Here is a 21,943-nt window from a genome sequence, read left to right as displayed (position 1 = left end):
GCGCATATAAGGGGAGAGGAACTGGTGACCGCTCAACACTTTCCCTGGGTGGCAAACTTGCCACAGCTGGAGCCTCTGTGGGTACTGGGGCAGGGAAAACCCACCATTCCTCCTCGTCTAAGGGAATTTCCTCTGTACTCTGAGCAGGAGGAGGCACCTCCTGCGAGCCCACTGGCTCATCAAAATTACAACGCCTCAACATGTTACTGTGCAAGGTTCGTGAGGGCCTCCCAGTCCCTATTGGCTCTACCTCATAGACCAGGATGGCAGGGTCTACCCTCCTATTCACTGTGTATGGGACCGCCTCCCACTGCCCATGCAACTTCCCAGACGGCCGTTTGGCTATGACCTTTACTCGATCACCCAGGGCACACCCATCCCTCTGCACTGGTCTTAAGTTAGGGTGTACCACTTGTCCCAGGCTTTCCCCCACAACCTTGTGGATCGCTCTCAGCCGGCGGTGGTGCTCTTGCACCCATGTGGTGGTATTTCTCGGTGGTGGCTCCATCGGATCGGGCATGTGGAGATCCTCAATCTCCTGTCTGGCTCTCCTAAACATAAGCATATGTGGGAAGTATTCGGTGGTACTGTGGACCCGGTTGTTATAGGTCCACATCAGTTCAGGTAGGTACTCGGGCCACCAAGCTTTTTGGCTGTCCTCCAGAGTCCGCTGCATCTGGAGCAAGGTGCGGTTGAATCGCTCACACGCCCTGTTTCCCTGCGGGTGATATGGGAACGTTCGATCCCATACAGTTGGTACAACTCATTCATTAGAGTACCCTGAAAACATGCCCCCTGGTCCGAATGTATCCTTCGTGGACACCCGACCAACTGTATAAAGTGTTTGCAGACAGCTTCAGCGGCCGACTCTGCCGTCTGATCTCTGGTGGGCACAGCCACCGCATACTTTGTGAAATGATCTGTCATGACTAAACAGTATGAGTGTCCCGAGGTAGAGTACCCAATATGTATGTAATCGATCATAAGGAGCTCTAGGGGCGCTGAGGTCCGGACGGCTTGGACAGGAGCTCGCTGTTCAGTACTCTTACTCAGCCCGCAGGGCCGACACTTAAGACATGCCTCGGCCACCATGTCTGCCAGATCTGGACAGTATACCAGCCGTTGGAGCCAGTTGAAAGTTTTGTCGCTCCCGGAATGGGCGCCCCTCTCATGGGCTTCCTGGGCGGCCTCTGGTCCTAATGACATGTGGATGACAATCTGTTGCTGGTACTGCAGCTCTGACTGTAAATATATGGTCCGACACAGGAGGCCCTGGGTAACAGTCAGCTTATCCCACTGCTTCAACGACTTTTTGCCCTCTGAAGTCAAACGAGCCCGCTCTTCTGACCGAGACCAGTTCTTGGTCTGAACCCATTCTTTCACTTTCCACAAGTCCGGACAGCCATTCTGGACCCTCTCCCAATCAGCCAACGTCTTTACCAGCACCATTGGCATCCCGGACACCACCCCACTTGAATGTGCCACGTCCTGTATCCTCTAGCTTCTCATTGGCATTCTGAGTCGACAACCCAACAGGGACTCGGGAGAGTGCATCGGCGTTGCCGTTCTCCCTGCCTGACCGGAACTTGATATGGTATTGGTACCTGGAAAGGCGAGCCAACCACCTCCACCAGCAGGGAGAATATTTTCTTTAGGGTGTCTCTCGGATTCGGGCCTTACCATCATTGTCCGTCTGACGTCACCCTTTAGAGCCCCCAATGCAACCTTTGCCCGCAGCTCAGAGGTCAGCTTACACACTCTAACCGCACTTACCCTTTCAGTCCAGTCCTGCAACGTCATGTTTTTACCGTCAAATTTTGGCAGATGACGCAACAGTGTCCCCACGGGGATGTACCCTACTGGGGTGGGCATGGCAGGGGCAAGTTGGCCTTGCACTGGCGCACCCTGAGCTGGGTCCTGGACCCGTGTCATTGGCGTCGGGGGAAGGTCGCCTGATTATTACTCCTGAGCAAAAACTCTGAACTGGGTGGAGTTCGGGAGATATCGGGTTTATCAGTTCTCAAATGTACAATGTCCCTTTTAGTCATGGAGTCCTTGTAGTAACCGTAGCAACACTTTAGGCCTGGCACAAAGCAGAGACCCTAACTAGCTAACTACAGGCCTGGTCTCAGTCTCTAGGCGCCAACTCTGCAATGAAGTGCTTGCACAATCTTACTGACCCGGCTCTGCTCTTCATCCGCTGATGAGACTGAACTAAACAACCAGTCTCTCCAGCAAACATGAGGTCCCACAGGGTATGCAGCTTTATTCCTTAGCTCTTATCAGCCTTCCTGGAAACAGTCCTCCTTTCTCTGGACAGGATCTTGGTTTTGGGCAATGATCAGCTTCACTCAGCTGCAGCTGTGGTCATTGAGGGGTCTTCTCGCTCCTGGATCCATCAGATTCTCTGCTCACAGACACAGCTCCTCAGTCTCAGCTCAGCTTCTAAGATGGATGCTGTCTCCTTTCTAGCAGGTTCTCAAAAACTCCACCTCCTTTGAATATTCAAATATCTGCAGTCTGTTAGCTGTGTTTAAGAAACAGCGGCATCTTGTGGCCAAACAGCAGAATGTCAGTCCAGAACATTTAATTTAACCCACATAAACAGTGTTCAAACAATGAGAGCTGTTTCCCATCTCACAGCATCACAAATCAATATAATGCTATGCGACCCCGTCAGTGGTTGGAGGTCAGGACTGGTGCTCTCCCTGACACACAATGCGAGTCCGATGCTTGGGACTCGCTCGTGTGAAAGTTGCCTAACAGTTGCAGCCACTGGAGGCATCACTTAAAGAGGACCTTTCATGGGTCCAGACATTATAAACTAAGTATCAGGATATGTAGGGCATAGTGCACTTACAATTTTTTCTGGGCACCGCTCCGTTCACCCACTGTGGCCCCCGTTAAATTTTACTGCCTGGTATGCTAATTTTTGTAACGGAACAGGGAGGAGGAGACTGCCCTGTGATGCTCTCACACTACCACTTTCTTGGGATCAATGTGTTCACAGTGACTCGACCCTCACCGAAATAACAGTTTTCCCCTATCCTGTGCATAGGGGATAACTTGTTCTTAGTGTACCTTTAAATCTGTGAATACTGTCAGGTCTTTTAAAAGGGTAAAATCAATCCCAGAAAGGAAAATAAAACATAATTTCTTATTAATACTTCTGAGAGCATTTCTTCTTTCTTGTAATGCCTTTAGACTTAATGATTCACAATCACAATACATTAATGGCAATTATGCTTTGCTAATGTTATTTGTTCAAAGGCGGAGGTGAAAGAAACAGATAAATCTGATAATCACTGAATAGCTCAGTTATCTCTTATCGGATTTATTTGCAGATGTGCTTTTGGCAATTTACATAATGATTAAAGTTTAAAATGTTCCAGCAGAGGGAAGGTGCAGCCCAGACGTCTGTGATAAATGGTAATTTCTTGTATGAGAGAAAGAAAGGAAATGTACAGCATGGGGCACAGACTTGTTTTTATTAACAATAATACAATACAATTTTGTGTGTTTTAAATTTCTTTTTTTTTTTAAAGAGGCTCTGTCACCTGTTTAAAGTATACCATGCTAGATATATAGGAGGAGGTAGGTCTCCAAACGCTGATCACAAACATACCTTTCTTTCCCTTATTTCAGGTCCGAACATACTGTAAAATCCACTTTTAAAAATATGCTAATGAGCAAACGGAGTGCTTATTGCTTCTGAGCACCGCCTGTTAGTGCCGCCCTGTATGTAATAAAACGCCCCCATTCATTTGATTGACAGCGCTAGACTCACTGGTCTAGCGCTGAGATCCAGCGTGTGCGCACTCCAACGTATGACTACACTACACTTGCACCGTGGATCTCGGCAAGTCCAATTCCTCTAGTGCGCACACGCCGTCATATGTTGGAGTGCGCATCTGAATGAGCCCTTACTGGGCACTCACTCAAAAAAAGCTCCAGACACACACAGATTTATGAATGCACCTCAACCCTACCACCATCAGGTCACCAGGAAAACGGCCCCTTCTGACTGACGCTTCGTCCTGTAGAATGATATCCAGGAACCTTTTCCTGGTGTGTCTGGATTCTCTTGGCATATGGTAACCAATAATACAGTACAGTGTTAAATAGCATCACAACATCACTTATCATTCACACAGACATATTTAAAGGGCACTTGTCAGCAGATTTGTGCCTATGAAACTGGGTGACCTGTTACATGTGCACTTGGCAGCTCAAGGCATCTGTGTTAGTCCCATGTTAATATGTGCCTGCATTTCTGAGAAAAATGATGATGTTTTAATATATGCAAATGAGCTTCTAGGAGCAACGGGGCGTTTCCATTACACCTAGAAGCTCAGCTCTCTCTTCAACTTCCGTGCCTTTTCCACTTTGATTGACAGAGCCAGGTGTGATCACATTTACACTTCCTGGCCCTGTCAATCAAGAGCTCATCCGTTGCTCCTAGAGGCTCATTTGCATATACTAATCTCAGCAATGCGGGCACATATGAACATGGGACCAACACAGATGCCTTCAGCTGCCAAGTGCACATGTAACAGGTCAGCCAGTGTCATAGGTACAAATCTACTGACAGATGCCCTTTAAGAGTGCTCTACAGTGTAAAACATAATAGTCCAGTATTGTAATGGAACAACCACCACTGATGGATTTCAGGGTGGTCGTAACCATAGAAACCAGCGCATAATATGATGGAAAAATACATTCAGACACCAAAAGAAGCAATGTGGATAATAATACATTAGTAAGTGCCTTGTAGTAACTTCTTCCACATAATAAATTCTATTTGCTTAAAGGGGTTGTATGGCCTTGGAGTGCACGACCACTATGGTCTTAACCTGTGCCCTTTAACAAAAAAAAAAACATAATGTCCCCCCTAATACCCGGGCCCCTCATGTAGGTTATACTTACCTCGCTCCTGATGCCCACACGGACAATGCTGCGTCTCCCCGTCGCGCATCAAAACATCCGGCGACTGGGGAGGACAGCCAATAGCAGGCTGCAACAGGATCGAGCGATGCTAGGTAGGCTCATCCCCATCGGGACGTTATGATCGGCACAACTGGGAGAGGCAGCAGCGGCCGTGTGGGCATCAGAGGCGATGTGGGTGCCAGGGAGCGGGTGACGCTAGGGAGGCTCGTCCTCATTGCAATCTGCTATTGGCTGCCACAGCCTCATTCCCCGATCCCCACCTGTCGCTGGATGCTTTGATCCTCGCGACGGGGAGATGTGCAGGCATCATGAGCGACGCGGGTGCCGGGGAGCTGAGTAAGTGTAACCTACATGAGGGGCCAGGGCATTAGGGGGGACATTATAGGGGTTAGATAACCCCTTTAACGCTCACACTTTGGATATCTCACATTATTATGGCACCTTTTTTAGTGCAGACTAGTTGCCACAGGCTGTTATTTGTAATACCTCGGCTGTTTTCTCTTTGTCTCCCACAGGACAGACAGCACTTCACATTGCAATAGAAAGAAGAAATTTCCATTTAGTGAAGCTTTTAATGGAAAACAAGGCTGATGTGCACGCAACGGCAGATGGGCTGTTTTTCCAGCAGAAAAAGAAAGGCGTCAGTTTCTACTTTGGTAAGTGTTTTCACTAATGGAGTCATGGACTAAAAAATTAACTGAATAACCATATGTAATGTAAGTATCCAACACTGCAGTATTACACTGAGCCTGTGAGCTTGTATGGAAGCACACAATGTCCCTATGGCTTTGTACTAGGGAGGTGTAAGAACTCTATGTCCCACCCAATGACGCCTCCATATGTGACTGTATTGTGGAAATATTCTCCTCTAAAAAAAACAATGCTTTTAGGAGACAATACCTCTGTAATACAGTTAGTGCCGGACTGGGTTCCTTGGGCCCACCAGAAGAAATTATTCTCAGAGCCCAAACCCTATATCAATAAAGTCTAATAGGTTTTGATTAAAAGAAATAGACCTTAGTAGCAAGTGACTGGTTCCGAAGGCATCTCCAAATGGGATTTTTTTTTCTCCTGGACCTTTGGGGCTCACTGTGATATCAAAGGCTAGGCCTACTGATGAATGCTCTGGTATTCTGGTGGGTCAATCAGACACTGAATACAGCATCCGAAGGAGCAAGACACAATTTTTTGTGAATTCTATATTCATATGGAAGCATGCAGAGGTACAGTATGGCCTTATATACTTCTATGAGTGCCCTATTACATCAAAGACATACTGTAATACGGCAATGGGCATAATCTTCCCAGTTGGTGCTCCTAGTTATGGAAATCAAAAACATAATTTACTTGCAATTGAGGTTCTCCACTTTCATACAATCCCTGCTTGTTGGAAAGCTTTTCTTGATATTAGCAAATACTTTCATTTACCATTAAATGACAATTCTGAAGAATCTTTTCTTCCAACTCTGCAATGCAATGTTCCTGGTCATTCCTCCTCGAAATATATTGAAAAAAATGGCAACTGAGTATTGCCATTCCACATGTCAGTAGGGTATTTGGAAACTGTCAGTACTAAATGGATGGCATAAGAATGTGTGGGGCACCCCCCTTTGACAAGGGTAATGGTAACACCTAGTTGTCCTTGTATTAAAGATCCTCCAGAACAGTTATTTTAAAGGATTTTTCCAATGTCCCAATATTGATGACCAATCCTCAGGATAAGATATCCTTATCAGATTGGTGGGGTTCAGCACCCCCACATATTCAGATGTTCCCTGCAGCCGCTGGTGCCATAACCACCACTGAGAACGAGCTGGAAGCACAGCTCTGTTCAAAGTGGTCATGCATGGGAGCTGAGCTTCAGTAATTCAGCATGAACACTGCACAGTGGACAGAGCTTTCTGCTTCTGGCTTTGTCTTCTTTGTCGTTTCTGGAGTTGCCAAAAACAGCTGATAGTAAATCAAGATCTAGACATTGGAAAATCCCTTTAATAGAACCTTAACACATGACTCAAATTTACAGCCAAACCCGAAACACCCATCAGTAGACAGCAGTGTTTTGGAGTTGTTTTTCCTCAGAGATGGTCACTTTACCTACCCACAACTCTTAGTTTCCCAGTTCCCTATTAAATATAATCCAAATTCTTGTCCATAGAGTCGTAATAGCCTGAGATTATGTTTTCTTTACAGGAGAACTCCCTCTCTCACTTGCTGCCTGCACTAATCAGCCCAATATTGTGAACTATCTCCTAAATAATCCACATCGGAGAGCTGACTTGGCTGCCAAGGATAGTCATGGAAATACAGTCCTGCATGCTCTGGTCTTAGTGGCTGATAACACTGAAGAGAATACTGAGATTATTACCAATATGTATGATGACATTCTGAAGAAGTCAGTCCAGATTGATCCACAGAAGAAACTTGAAGAACAGTATAACATAGAAGGACTTACTCCTATGAAGCTGGCAGCAAAATTGGGTAAAATTGAGGTTAGTCCAAGGTCTGTTAATCTTTGTACTATTGTCTGTAGTCTGTGTTGGTAGAACAACCAACCTAACAACTAATAAAACAGCTCTGGGAATCAAGGACAAAAAACCGAAGCGATTTATGGAAACTTTGTAAAAATATTAGCTGACAGTCCACCACTGGAAACCATTTTATTTTAAAGGGATAGTCTCACAAAGACAACCCCTGTCCATGACTGTTGTATACTCTAAAGCACATTCAATGCAATATGTCTTTGACTGTTAGTGACTATTTTATTATGGCTTCATGTTTGTCATTTGTTACATGAATTTTTTTCCAATTTTAGTTGTTAAAGCACATAATGCGGAGGGAGATTGAAGAGCCAGAGTATAGACATTTGTCTCGGAAGTTTACAGAATGGACATATGGCCCTGTTCACACTTCTCTGTATGACATCTCATCTGTAGATACACATGAGCAAGACTCTGTTCTGGAAACCATTGTATTTAAGAGTAATGCCTATGTGAGTAAGACTTGATTTAATTCATCCAAAATTTTCAAAATTGCTATACAGGAGATATTAGTCATATTTTTAAATAGACAAGACGTGGCACTCTTATCTATTGTGGACTGTGGTGCTTGTTGTGCTGGCTTCCCAGCCAGAATCATACATTGAAGAGATAAACAACAGCACTCAATAAAGAACTATGTTCTGGTTATTTATTGGCAACTTCACCAAATTGTGACGTTTCGGTCGTAGGACCTTTATCAAACACAAGTTGCCGTTGAGAAAATGTGTGAAGAGTAGATTGAGCTGATGGTGTATCCACACCCATATAGACGCTGAGGGCGTCTATATGGGTGTGGATACACCATCAGCTCAATCTACTCTTCACACATTTTCTCAACGGCAACTTGTGTTTGATAAAGGTCCTACGACCGAAACGTCACAATTTGGTGAAGTTGCCAATAAATAGTCATATTTTTAGTGTTGGTAGTAAATTGTTAACATTTCTGCTTAAAGGGGTTGTCCACCTTTGCAACCTATTTTTATTGCTCCAAGTTATCTAAAATATAAAATAAAGCTCTAAATAGTTTTCATTAAAAACTATCTTACAATTGGTGTCTAAAGTTCCTATGGAACCTTTAAAGGGGTTGTCTCATCTCACACAAAGGGGGCATATCACTTGGAATCCAGCAGTGGGACCTGCACCTATATCAAGAACGGAGTCCCGAAAGTGGTGGAGGGTGCACTGCAGATGCGAATTTCTGTGGCTCGGCTATTTCTGTGGGGCCCATAGAAGTGAAGGGGAGCGGTGGCCGGTCATGTGCGGTGCGCTCCCATTCACTTCTATGGGGACAGCACTATATGTTGGCTGGACCGGAGTCCTCCAGCCGCCACATTGAGGGGCTCCCTTTAAGACAATGGGGGCATAGACTAGCAATATGCCCCCATTGTCTGAGCTAAGACAACCCCTTTAAGGGGTTTTCGGCTTTGCAGCAACATTCTCTAAAATAATCATTTAAGAACTTAGCTTTAATTTTGTAATGTATTTATTTTACCTTTATTGCTCCTATCTCCTGTTCTGGGCCGTGGTCACATGACCATGTCCATGCAGATTTTTTTTTATTTCCTGTGATGTTATGTCCCAGGGGCGGGGTAGTGATAGGGCAGCGTCTATGTAACTAGCTGGGTGGGAGGAGCTATAAGCTAGCTGGGCCTTGTTAGGGGCGGTGCTGGAGCTGTGATAGAGGAAGGGGAAGTGCATTATGGGTTTGGTTGGAGACAACAACAGGAAGTGCTACATACAGGAGGGAAACAAACCAGAAGGTTTGGGTTACATGGGCATGGGGAAAACGGGTCAGGAGAGTCCAAATTGGAAAGCATGGGGAAGATGTACATGAGATAACACCTACGTCTGTAGACAGAGAATTGTAGGATATTCTTAATCCAAATTGTCTGCAGATTTGCTTCATTCAGTATATTAAAATCATTGGAAAAATTACAGAATCAGTTGCAAAGGTGCACATAATCTATAATAATCAAAAAATACAAGTGTATGCTCCTATTACAAGTTACAATGAGTGCCTCACCGCCATCATCTAACACACGTCTCTCTGATTCTTTTCTATAGAACCGACATAAAATGATAGTACTGGAACCCCTGAACCATTTGCTGCAGGAGAAGTGGGACTGCTTTGCTGGAAAGATATTTTATCTGAAGTTCTTGTTGTACATTGTATATATGATTATATTCACAGCCACAGCTTACCACAGGCCTCTGGAAGGGCAGGTATGAAGCTTAATACATGGTAGAAAATGAATGGGGTCATTTTAGATCCATGGGACCCCCCTCTATGTACCAGAATGCAGAGCAGCTATATAACCCCCCCCCCTAAGTACCAGGAACGTGAACCGGAATTAACAACGCAAGTGTGAAAGTAGCCTTAGATGCATGTATATACCAAATACGGCCCCTACATTAAACACAACTCACCCTGCAAAAACGAGGCCTCAAACCAACAACTGTGCTGAATAAAAAAATCTATCAAAAAAAGTCCAAAATTTGTTCTTGTCCTCAAGTTCAAAATTGACCTGGTTTCTTAAGAAGTTAAGTTTTTAAACATTTATCTACTTTTTCTGCGCTCGATTAATGCCTCTGATTGATAACATGTGGTATTTTATTTCAGCCCCCCTTTCCACTACAAGGAACTGCCAAAGATAATGCACGTATAGCTGGAGAAGTCTTCATCATGCTTGGCGGAGTTTACATCTTCATTTGCCAGGTACACAGGCATCTCAAGGATCCACAGCCTGTGCTTGTGGACATTTTAGGTTAAACTTTTGCATAAAGACTGTCTTTAGTTGTGTATAATCCACTTTCCAATGTACATTCATGAATTATTTGACAACAAACTTCTGTTTTGGTGTAAAAAAATTACTGAAAATATTAGTCATTCCTTGCACCCAAACAGGGGTTTACTTCTCTTGTTGTGATCTATTCCCTATTTTGGCCACTACAATATTTCTCCAAGAGATCTTAATACTAGAGATTTTTCAAGCTGTTTCATTCCTCTCTATCGGACTAGAGATAAACGAGTACAGCAGTCCCATAGACTTTGAAGGGAGTGGTGGTACACATGCTCATACAGGGAACATACGTCCCCTATTCTCATAATTGATGGGCGTCCATGTGATCTGACCTCCACTGATCTAATAGTTATCACCTATCAAGTTTATAGAGGATAACCTGTTCTAACCGGAATACCCCTTTAAGTAATATTGAATTCGAACTCTGTAGACAGTGTAATGCCTAGGGGTAGCTACCTGAAGTCAACTATGTGTCACAGCAAGTAGTGAAAGTATGGTGGTTCATTTGTGGCACTCGTCTACAGGGCCTCTAAGGTAGGTACAACACTAGGTTACATTAGTGTAATTTGAGGTGGATGTTGCTTTGATGAATTGTGCACCAAAATTGCTTGAACTATATGCAGTTGAAATGACAGCGACCATAGAGGTGATTTACATGTAACTTTAGTTATAAATATTAGCACTGGATTATATAAATTAAGAATAAATAAAAATTTCATTACAACAGTACGTTAAAAAGTCAGATTTTGATTTATAGGGAGCCACTTCCACAAGATGGCGCTAGCCACCTGGCATATTACAACAGTACAAGATGGTTTTCTATACATTTGTGCAAGAATAGAAAGACAAATAGACAACAGTGGGGAGAGTTTATTAAACCCAAAGCTTAGTGAAAAGCGTTGCTGATTTTGGAAAATGCAAGGTCAAAGTTATGGTGCTAAATTTCTATAGTAATAAAAATGTAGCTCCTTTTTAGTGCTTTTGTATTAAAAGTTTTGTGTATCAATGGATACAAGAGGGCAGCTCTCTACTTCTGCATTCGCACACCATCCACGACAATTGCTTTTCCTGAGTATGTGGTATGAACCTTGGATCACATTTTGGATATCCGTCTTTGTTTTTGTACAGATCATATATTTTTGGAAGAGACGACCATCACTACATATATTAATGATGGATGGCTACTTTGAAATCCTTTTGTAAGTATTTTGTCTCTCTTGTGGGGATCAGTGGTGTACTGTAGCTATAGAGCAAGGGTGTGGATGATGCCTGGGGCCACTAGAGGAAATGAGAGCTTACATCAATGTACTCATGTATGTGAGAGGCCATGTCAGATGATATTCTAAATGATTTGTTGTTATTACGCCTTTAGGGCCCTTGCACACGACCATATGCCCTCCGAGACGTATGGTCCGTGAGCGGGCCATATGTCCCGGAGCGGCATACATCGTGCGCACGGGAGCGCACAGCATTATAGGTTACTATGATGCTGTGCGCATCGGGCCACCCGCGGGACTATTGTCCTGCACTCATATGATATTATGAGTGCGGGACAATAGCCCCGCCGGCGACCCGATGCAGTCAGTGAGTTTCTTCAGTTATTTTGACCCAAAACCGGGTGCGGCTCTAAACACAGAACAGGTACAGATCTTTCCCTTATACCTTACACATTGATGCGTGAATAAGGCTTTATCATCGTGACCGCAAGTGATATAATTTAGTGTCTTTTCAAACCAGGGTTGATTCTTCCATCAGAGGTGTACGTCAGGAGTATTTTCAGATGTATATATGTATAATTTTTCTTCCCTATCTTCCTTGAGCCATAACTTTTATTTTTCTATTCACATAGCTGTATGAGGGCTTATGTTTTGTGGGACAAGTTGTGCTTTCTAAAGCCACCATTTAATATGGAATACAATGTAGTGCAGGGTACTTTTTGTAAAGGTCTACATAATTAAACCTGCTGTGAGGTGGAGGTCCAGACCAAACACCAAGAGGTGCAGGTACCGCACACTCTTTGGAGGCCACTAAATAAATAGTCCTATTTACTTCACATTTCTAGTACTCCACGTTTCTAGCATGCCACTAGGACGGTCACTTACCACTCACTAACTGTGGGGGCACTCTGCTGTTATTGATACTGCCATACAAAGGGACTCTGACCCCTCACTGACTATGGGGGCACTCTGACTACTCACTGACTATGGGGACACTCTGGCTAATTTTATGGGGGGTTTAGTGCTTGTGTTTTAGGGGCATGTGCATGACAGCTCAGACAGGCTCATACAGGTCATACACACAGGGAGATCGTCCACAGCCCACAGATAGCACAGTGGAGATGATTGCTGGCAGCACATGTCCAAATATATTACAAAGGAGGGAAGCCTCCTCCCCCCAGTGCTGGACAGCCATCCTCTCCCCTGCAGCCCTGACCTGGTGCAGACACTGACCTCTCCTCCTCCTCCCAGTGCTGGACAGCCATCTTGTCTCCTGCAGCCCGAACCTGGTGCTGGACAGCCATTCTCTCTCCTGCAGCCCTGAACTGGTGCAGACACTGACCTCTCTTCCTCCTCCCAGTGCTTGACAGCCATTCTCTCCCCTGCAGCCCTGGTTTTGTGGAGACATCTCCTCCTTACATGTGGAAGCCACCTCTCCAGTGCAGGAGCTGAAGAAACCTGCTCTGCACATCCACAGACTGCCCTCACAGACTCACTCAGGGTAGAAACTATGTAGGCGGAGCCAACTCCTCCCTTCCTACCAGTGATTGGTAGTTTGGGTAAAGCTGCCTGTGTGCAGCACATCGATTGGCTGGAACACTTCACAGGTCCTGTCCTGCTTCTTCCCCTTACTGGCTGTACGGCAGGTCCTTTCTCTGCTGCTTCTCTCTCCTCAGTGGGTCGGGACAGTTGGCATCCCAGGTCCGGATTCGGACCGCAGTCCGCCAGTTGAGTACCCCTGATGTAGTGGAAAGCAGGAAAAAATTCCAAATGAGGCTGAATTGGAAAAAAAACGCAATTTCTCCACCGCTTTAAGGGTTTTGCTCCCATGTTGTTCAGTTTGCGGCAAAACTGACCTGTGCTCTTCATTCTCTGGGTCAGTACGATTACAACAATACCACATATGTATAGGTTTATATGTCTAAATAGTGTAAAAATAAATTTCAACTTTCAGTAAAAAAGATTTTTTTTTACATCACCATATTCTGACCCCCATAACGTTTTTAACTGACAAAAGTTATATATAATATAATATATAATAATAATATTATATAATATATAATAGTTATATCTACGGAGATGTGTGGGGGCTAATTTTCTGTGGGACAATCTGTAGTTTTTATTGATACCATTTTGGTGTGTGAATTTTTGATCTCATTTTATTAAATTTTTATGGGTAAGAGAAGCAATGAAAAAACTGCAAATTGGCCATTTTTACCCTTTTTTCTGGAAAAATATTTTTATATTTTAATAGTACGGGCGTTTTCAGTCACGGTGATACTCATGATGTTTATATTTTTGTTATCTATGTATTTATTTTTTGATTCTACGGAAAGGGGGGTGATTTAAACTTTAATATTTTAATTTTTTTTGTATATTTTTATAGTTTATAGGTTTTTTTTACTTTTTTGTTATTTTGAAGCTCGTATTTTAGCCTACAAAATCCAATTTTTTTTTTTATTCGGATTTTTTACATCCATTTATTGCTCAGAATTGCTAATTTCTCACTTGATCACGGCATCTAAAGGCTTTAATGACCGCGATCAGCATTATTAGCCGTGGCTCTCTGCTGTTTGAAACAGCGGAGACCCGCCAGCCATGATGCCCACTACACGTACGAGCGGTCCTCATGTTTGCCCATCGCTTCAGCGCCATTCATGTACGGTGCTGGAAGCAAAGGGATAAAAATCTGGACCCACTAGAAGAGGAATGGAGTAATCTGACTTTGTTGGCACGAGCTTTAAAGGGGTTTTCTGAGATTATTATGGTCTTTAACAGATATGCTCATGTAGTTGCTTACCTTTTGTACATCTACCCCATGTTTTTTTAATTTTTTTTTCTAATTTGGACCCTCCTGACCCTTTTTCACTATGTAAACAAATCACTCTGGTTTGTTTCCATCCTGTATGTAGCACTTCCTGTTGCTGTATCCAACCAAACCCATGATGCACTTCTCATTCTTCTGCCACAACCAGATAATTTATAGCTCCTCCCACCCAGCTAGTTACATAGACACTCCCCTATCACTGCCCCTGTATGGACATAACATCACAGGAAATAAGACAAAGCTGCATGGACATGGTCATGTGACCACAGCCCAGAACAGGAGATAGGAGCAATAAAGGTAAAAGAAATACATTACAAAATTACAGCAAACTTCATAAATGATTATTTTAAAGCATCTTGATGCAAACCAGAAATCCCCTTTAAGCCTCTAAATGCAATCTGGGAAATGCAGCTATCAAACCATAATGTTCTCATTTATAAGAGTTGTGTTTAATCTGACTTAAAGCCCTGCTGTTACTGCATAATGTTTCTTCTTACAGTTTTCTTCAAGCAACCCTTCTTCTATGCAGCGGCATAATCTACCTTGCAGGAAGCGAACTCTATGTGCCTCTAATGGTGTTTTCATTGGTGATTGGCTGGGTGGATATTTTATTTTACACCCGTGGCTTCCAGCAGACTGGAATATACAGTGTGATGATTCAAAAGGTGAGATTGTCCTGTATGTTCTCTAATGTCATATATAATAATTTAATAATCATCTAGGGGGTCATTTATTAAGCTTATCTTATTTACCATTTTCCACGCCTGTTTCAGGCGTAGAAAATGGTCTAAATGTAAGACAGCTCGGAAACTGTCTTACATTTAGAACTGGCGGAGGATCCGCCGAAGTTATGAAGAGATCTGCGGCTCTTCATAACTTCGGCGGAGCCACCGCCAGCTTAGGGGTTTATTAAGACCAGAAACTAAATGTGTCCCCTAGTGTTTACTATGAGCCAATATATTTTTAATCTCAACAGTAGAGAGATGGTACTTTACTCAGATCATGCACATACTGTATGCCTATATTAAATGACTGTCTGACAATGACTATGTCTGTCTACACGCCTTAATTGGGCATATGGACATCATAGAGGAGATTCTCCCACTCCAACCACCCCCACTGAACCATGCATTACATAGACAGTGATTCCCCTGGGTGGCCAAAATGCTACATTTTCTATTTAGTGGCTTCTCCAGAAGAAATGTAAGCCTAGGCACGTTTTTCCTGGGGAATAACAGCTGATCCTACAGCCAATTTAACATACAGTGCCTTTAAAAAGGATTTACAGTGCCTTGTAAAAGTATTGACTCTTTTCGTATTTTGTTACATTACAGTCTTAAAGAGGAACTTTCACTACTGTACAAACTAAAAACTAACTATATCAGTGGGAAGAGCGGCGCCCAGGGGTCCCCCTGCACTTACTAGTATGTCTGGGCACCGCTCCGTTCGCCCGGTATAGGCTCCGGTGTCTGCGCTCCCTCTGTTGTACTGGAGTGATTTTTTGTATGAGGCGTGTCCCTTGCTGCAGCGCTGGCCAATCGCAGCGCACAGCTCATAGCCAGACAGGCTATGTTCACCGTTATGATGTTTTTTTACAGACCCCACAGAGTGACCGGACCTGCGATAGTGATCATACTTACTCTGCATGTCCCGGGTCTTCCCGTATCAACATCTGGTTTGACACATGGCACATGACCCCTGCAACCAATCACTGTCTGCAGTGGTCACATGTCACCAGTGCGGTATGTCACTGAGTCACGTGCCACACGGATGACATGTTCCTGCTGCAGCCAATGACTGGCTGCAGTGATCTCATGCCCTGTGTTAAACTGGATGTTGATATGGGGAGACCTATGACCTGCAGAGCTGGTGGGGCTGCAAAAGAGCAGGAACCCAGCAGCAGAGATCAGGTAAGTATGATCACCACCACAGGTCCGGCCATGCTGTGGGGTCTGTAAAAAACATCATAAAGGTGAACAACCCCTTCAAGGCCTTATAGTGGAATAATAGCTGTTATACAGTATGTAGAGACATGAATGTAGTGTAGTTTGTTGGGTTAATATTTTAGTAGTATAGGTTGTATTAAAATACACTGCTCAAAAAAATAAAGGGAACACAAAAATAACACATCCTAGATCTGAATTAATTAAATATTCTTTTGAAATACTTTGTTCTTTACATAGTTGAATGTGCTGACAACAAAATCACACAAAAAAAAAAAATGGAAATCAAATTTTTTAACCCATGGAGGTCTGGATTTGGAGTCACCCTCAAAATTAAAGTGGAAAAACACACTACAGGCTGATCCAACTTTGATGTAATGTCCTTAAAACAAGTCAAAATGAGGCTCAGTAGTGTGTGTGGCCTCCACGTGCCTGTATGACCTCCCTACAACGCCTGTGCATGCTCCTGATGAGGTGGCGGACGGTCTCCTGAGGGATCTCCTCCCAGACCTGGACTAAAGCATATGCCAACTCCTGGACAGTCTGTGGTGCAACGTGATGTTGGTGGATAGAGTGAAACGTGATGTCCCAGATGTGCTCAATTGGATTCAGGTCTGGGGAACGGGCGGGCCAGTCCATAGCATCAATGCCTTCGTCTTGCAGGAACTGCTGACACACTCCAGCCACATGAGGTCTAGCATTGTCTTGCATTAGGAGGAACCCAGGGCCAACCGCACCAGCATATGGTCTCACAGGGGGTCTGAGGATCTCATCTCGGTACCTAATGGCAGTCCGGCTACCTCTGGCGAGCACATGGAGGGCTGTGCGGCCCTCCAAAGAAATGCCACCCCACACCATTACTGACCTAATGCCAAACCGGTCATGCTGGAGGATGTTGCAAGCAGCAGAACGTTCTCCACGGCGTCTCCAGACTCTGTCACATCTGTCACATGTGCTCAGTGTGAACCGGCTTTCATCTGTGAAGAGCACAGGGCGCCAGTGGCGAATTTGCCAATCTTGGTGTTTTCTGGCAAATGCCAAACGTCCTGCACGGTGTTGGGCTGTAAGCACAACCCCCACCTGTGGACATCGGGCCCTCATATCACCCTCATGGAGTCTGTTTCTGACCGTTTGAGCAGACACATGCACATTTGTGGCCTGCTGGAGATCATTTTGGAGGGCTCTGGCAGTGCTCCTCCTATTCCTCCTTGCACAAAGGCGGAGGTAGTGGTCCTGCTGCTGGGTTGTTGCCCTCCTACGGCCTCCTCCACGACTCCTGATGTACTGGCCTGTCTCCTGGTAGCGCCTCCATGCTCTGGACACTACGCTGACAGACACAGCAAACCTTCTTGCCACAGCTCGCATTGATGTGCCATCCTGGATAAGCTGCACTACCTGAGCCACTTGTGTGGGTTGTAGACTCCCTCTCATGCTACCACTAGAGTGAAAGCACCGGCAGCATTCAAAAGTGACCAAAACATCAGCCAGGAAGCATAGGAACTGAGAAGTGGTCAGGTCACCACCTGCAGAACCACTCCTTTATTGGGGGTGTCTTGCTAATTGCCTATAATTTCCACCTGTTGTCTATCCCATTTGCACAACAGCATGTGAAATTGATTGTCACTCAGTGTTGCTTCCTAAGTGGACAGTTTGATTTCACAGAAGTGTGATTGACTTGGAGTTACATTGTGTTGTTTAAGTGTTCCCTTTATTTTTTTGAGCAGTGTATATATGAAGGTCTTATTGTTTTATGTTATCGGTGTATATAGAATTAGACTGTGTTCACGTTTGCGTTTGAGGCTACATAATGAAACTCTACGCACCATATTAAAGTCAAGTGACCCTTGTGTATATCATGTTGACAGATCAACCACTGCCAACACAGATATAGTGGGATCACCCAAAAATGGCACACATAATCCCTATCTATTGCGATTAGTGTGATTTAGCATTGTGTGGCTAGTCTTAAAGGACATCTGTCAGCAGATTTGTACCTATGACACTGGCTGACCTGTTACATGTGCGCTTGGCAGCTGAAGGCATCTGTGTTGGTCCCATGTTCATATGTGCCCGCATTGCTGAGAAAAATGTTTTAATATATGCAAATGAGCCTCTAGGGGCAACAGGGGCGTTGTTGTTACACCTAGAGGCTCTGTGCTCTCTCTGCAACTGCAGCTCTCTCTGCTCTTTAATTGACGGGGCCAGGCAGTGTAAACATCATCACACCCTGTCAATCAAAGTGGAGAGGACACGGCAGATGCAGAGAGCAGAGCCTCTAGGTGTAATGGTTGCCCCTAGAGGCCCATTTGCATATATTAAAACATCATTTTTCTCAGCAATGCAGGCACATATGAACATGGGACCAACACAGATGTCTTCCGCTGCCAAGTGCACATGTAACAGGTCAGCCAGTGTCATAGGTACAAATCCGCTGACAGATGCCTTTATCCCTCCCACCACCTCAACAAGGACCTATACATTGGTCCATTACAGTTAATGTAATGTTTTTGCCACATTATATTAGCATATCGATTAGAAAATGTCTTTACAATTCTGTAAAGGTTTGTGTACTTAGACGTTTGACACAGTTTTAGATTCTTATAGTAAATCAAACACTTTACATAGAGGGCTATGTAAAAACGGATTGGGTCCAGGAAACCTCTTTAAAGTGGTTATCCCATGGCTAACGTAAAAAATCTAAGCCAGAACCAGCCCTGTACCTCACATGGATCCAGAGATCTCCCCATTCATTGCTCTGCTAGATTTATATCAAGCTGACAGCTCAAGGGGAGTGTCCATGCTCTCCCTATCACAGCTCAGGGGGCGTGTCTCAGCTCTCCCTATCACAGCTCAGGGGGCGTGTCTCAGCTCTCCCTATCACAGCTGAGGAGGCAGTTGAAAGATGAAACTGAGCATGTGCGGCCTTCTCAGTGTGCAGGACAAATAAAGAAGAAAGAAGCAAACAGCAGGTGGCGCTATGCAGATTGATTTTATTGAATAGTTCAGTGGCTATGCTAAATTTTTAATTACATGCAATTACAAAAGTGTCAGGATTTGCGGACCTAGATTCAGGAGGGGAGCCTGCAGGGTCACACTGGACCTCCCTTTATCAGCACTCCTTCCTGATACTAATCAATCTTAGCTGCCACCACTGGTCATATCAGGCTGACGAGACACCTTTGCATGAAATATCACCTAAGTACATGCTACAACCGCTAGCATTCACAGGGGTAATTACTCAATATAGGTAACGCTTCTTCTAAGGTCATAGAATCGTTAGAACACAAGAAGGGTCACAAGAAGTTTTAATATCAAAAAAAGGACAGTGCGTACAAACAATGGGGTTATCATAGAAAATATAGCATAACATACACAGACATATACATACAATGCAAAATAACAGTTGGTAAAATAAATGGGATAAAAACAGAACTTAATACTTTACACGACGGTTGCCTGGGGAAGCAGAAATATCGGTCAGTCCATCAAGCTAGTGATCCCCAAAGAAATGACACTTTTCTTCTCGTCATGCATGTGTTAAAAAGGGTCAGTATCCTCCACCCCATCACCCCCCCTATCTGTGATGTCCGAGGAGTCAAGGGAGTAATGGAATGACCTTTATGACAATTTTTACAACCACTTGCTGCAAACCAAGTCTGCCTCAAAATCTTATGTATGAAAATATCTTTTTGGATATTCACTTCAGCAATTTCATATTACCTCCATCCACTCCGTCTGAGTGTCCCTTACAGGTGCGTACCAAACCCGGCGGAGGGAATGGCAAGGGAGGAGTTGCCTACTCCTAACAATAATTTTATTAGGCCTCATGCACACAACCGTTTTTATTTTTTCGGTCCGCAAAAACGGGTTCCGTGTCAGTTTTTTCATCCGTGGGTTTTCCTTGATTTTTGGAGGATCCACGGACATGAAAAGTGAAAAAAAAAACTAAGTCAAGTTTGCATTGAAAATGATAGGAAAAACGGACACGGATCACGGACGCGGATGACTATCTTGTGTGCATCCGTGATTTTTCACGGACTCATTGACTTGAATGGGTCCGTGAACCGTTGTCCGTGAAAAAAATAGGACAGGTCCTATTTTTTTCACGGACTGGAAAAACGGATCACGGACGCGGAAGCCAAACGGTGCATTTTATGATTTTTCCACGGACCCATTGAAAGTCAATGGGTCCGCGAAAAAAAAACGGAAAACGGCACAACGGCCACGGATGCACACAACGGTCGTGTGCATGAGGTCTTATCTGGATCCCTCTATCACCACAAAAAGTATTCAGATCCAGGTGTTGGTTTGAAAACTGCAGAATATTTATCGTGGGACAACCCCTTTAAATGCATCGAGCAGATGAAAAGTTTGGAAAGTCATTTATTCACAAAAATAAGTCAGGTGCTAATTTCCAGGAGATTTAGAGAACCGCTATTAATATGCAATATCTTTTTTCCAGACGATCCTGCGTGACATGCTTCGCTTCCTGCTCGTCTACATAGTTTTCCTCTTTGGTTTTGCAGCAGGTAATTCTATTAGTGGGTGGCAGTGCGTACACTGTTTATCACACATTTGAAACTATCTTTATGTGGAAAAATGTAAAACTCCTTGTAGCGATGACTGTCAATATTTAATTAAAAATAATAAGCTATTTATTATTTTCGTAGGCTGTGCCAAGCTTTTATTTCTTGCATGTCTTTCTCTATCTCAACCAGTAGATGTCACTCTCGCTGTTTGTGGCACGTCTTTGACATGGGAACAAATGATGATGCCGTCACTTATACCGTTTTTGGAGTTTGCTCACTTTGCCAATCACATTTGATTTGTTTAACCATCAAAGATAATCAATGCTTTATAGTAATAATATTACCAGTGCACTATAGGAGCCTCCTGTCCCCATCGCGGCCTGCTATTGCTGGATTTTTTGATCTGCGTGACAGGGAGATGTAGCAGTGGCTGTGCGGGGACCAGGAGCAATGTGAGTGCCTGGGAGCAGGGTAAGTATAACCTATACGAGGTGCCCAGGCATTGGGGGGGAGGTAATTAAAGGAGCTGCTCATTGCTCAGCACCCTCTCAGGACAACATGATAGGGAAGGGATCAGCAACCTCCGGCACTTTAGCTGTTCTGAAACTACAACTCTCAGAATCCTCCTTTCACTTCTATGGGAGTTACAAGAATAGCTGAGTAAGTGTGCATGCTGGGAGTTGTAGTTTCACAGCAGCTGGAGTGCAGAAGGTCGCTGATCCCTGTGATAGGGCATGAGTCAGTGGGTTTGCCACTGAATATGGGAATAAACAGAGGCAGGGGCCGAATAACCCTAACCCTCATTTTGTTTGGTGTTAGCTACCTAAAACCCTATGTCATTGTAAACCCTGCTTATCTTGGCTCATGCAATAAAGTAGATCTGTCATTCTGCCATGAAACCTAAATCTACTGGCACTTTTCTGCCAGTGTGTAGTGTAGTCTGTTGGTCTGACATGAAGCTATCTTTTATATCGTTTTTTAAATGTTTGGCATCTTCTAATGTGACAGCCGGTATGCCCTAAGCATTTCAAGTGAAGCTCCAGTTGTAGGGGCTATCAGCAGCACAATACAGGTGCTTTTTATGCCAGTGCCTATTCAGATGCTCTCAGCAGGACAGCTTTCATTAGCACTGCAAGAATACC

General features: G+C 44.1%; 1 protein-coding gene across 2 annotated transcripts in view; it reads left to right on the top strand.

The window, feature by feature from the left end:
* The window catches only part of LOC120994641 (transient receptor potential cation channel subfamily V member 1-like), an 88,108-nt gene that overhangs the window by 48,314 nt on the left and 17,851 nt on the right, over positions 1 to 21,943 (top strand). For both annotated transcript variants that reach the window (XM_040423356.1, XM_040423355.1), the window contains exons 5-12: positions 5,463 to 5,603; positions 7,138 to 7,436; positions 7,760 to 7,936; positions 9,549 to 9,707; positions 10,105 to 10,200; positions 11,414 to 11,484; positions 14,829 to 14,994; positions 20,735 to 20,801. In XM_040423356.1, the coding sequence (XP_040279290.1) occupies positions 5,463 to 5,603; positions 7,138 to 7,436; positions 7,760 to 7,936; positions 9,549 to 9,707; positions 10,105 to 10,200; positions 11,414 to 11,484; positions 14,829 to 14,994; positions 20,735 to 20,801 (1,176 nt within the window). The remainder of the gene's footprint in view (positions 1 to 5,462; positions 5,604 to 7,137; positions 7,437 to 7,759; positions 7,937 to 9,548; positions 9,708 to 10,104; positions 10,201 to 11,413; positions 11,485 to 14,828; positions 14,995 to 20,734; positions 20,802 to 21,943) is intronic.

The sequence above is a fragment of the Bufo bufo genome, chromosome 3 (assembly GCF_905171765.1).
Source record: "Bufo bufo chromosome 3, aBufBuf1.1, whole genome shotgun sequence".
In the NCBI taxonomy this organism is placed as follows: domain Eukaryota; kingdom Metazoa; phylum Chordata; class Amphibia; order Anura; family Bufonidae; genus Bufo; species Bufo bufo.
The sequence above is the reverse complement of the archived record's forward strand: the minus strand, read 5'-3'. Positions and strand labels throughout refer to the sequence as shown.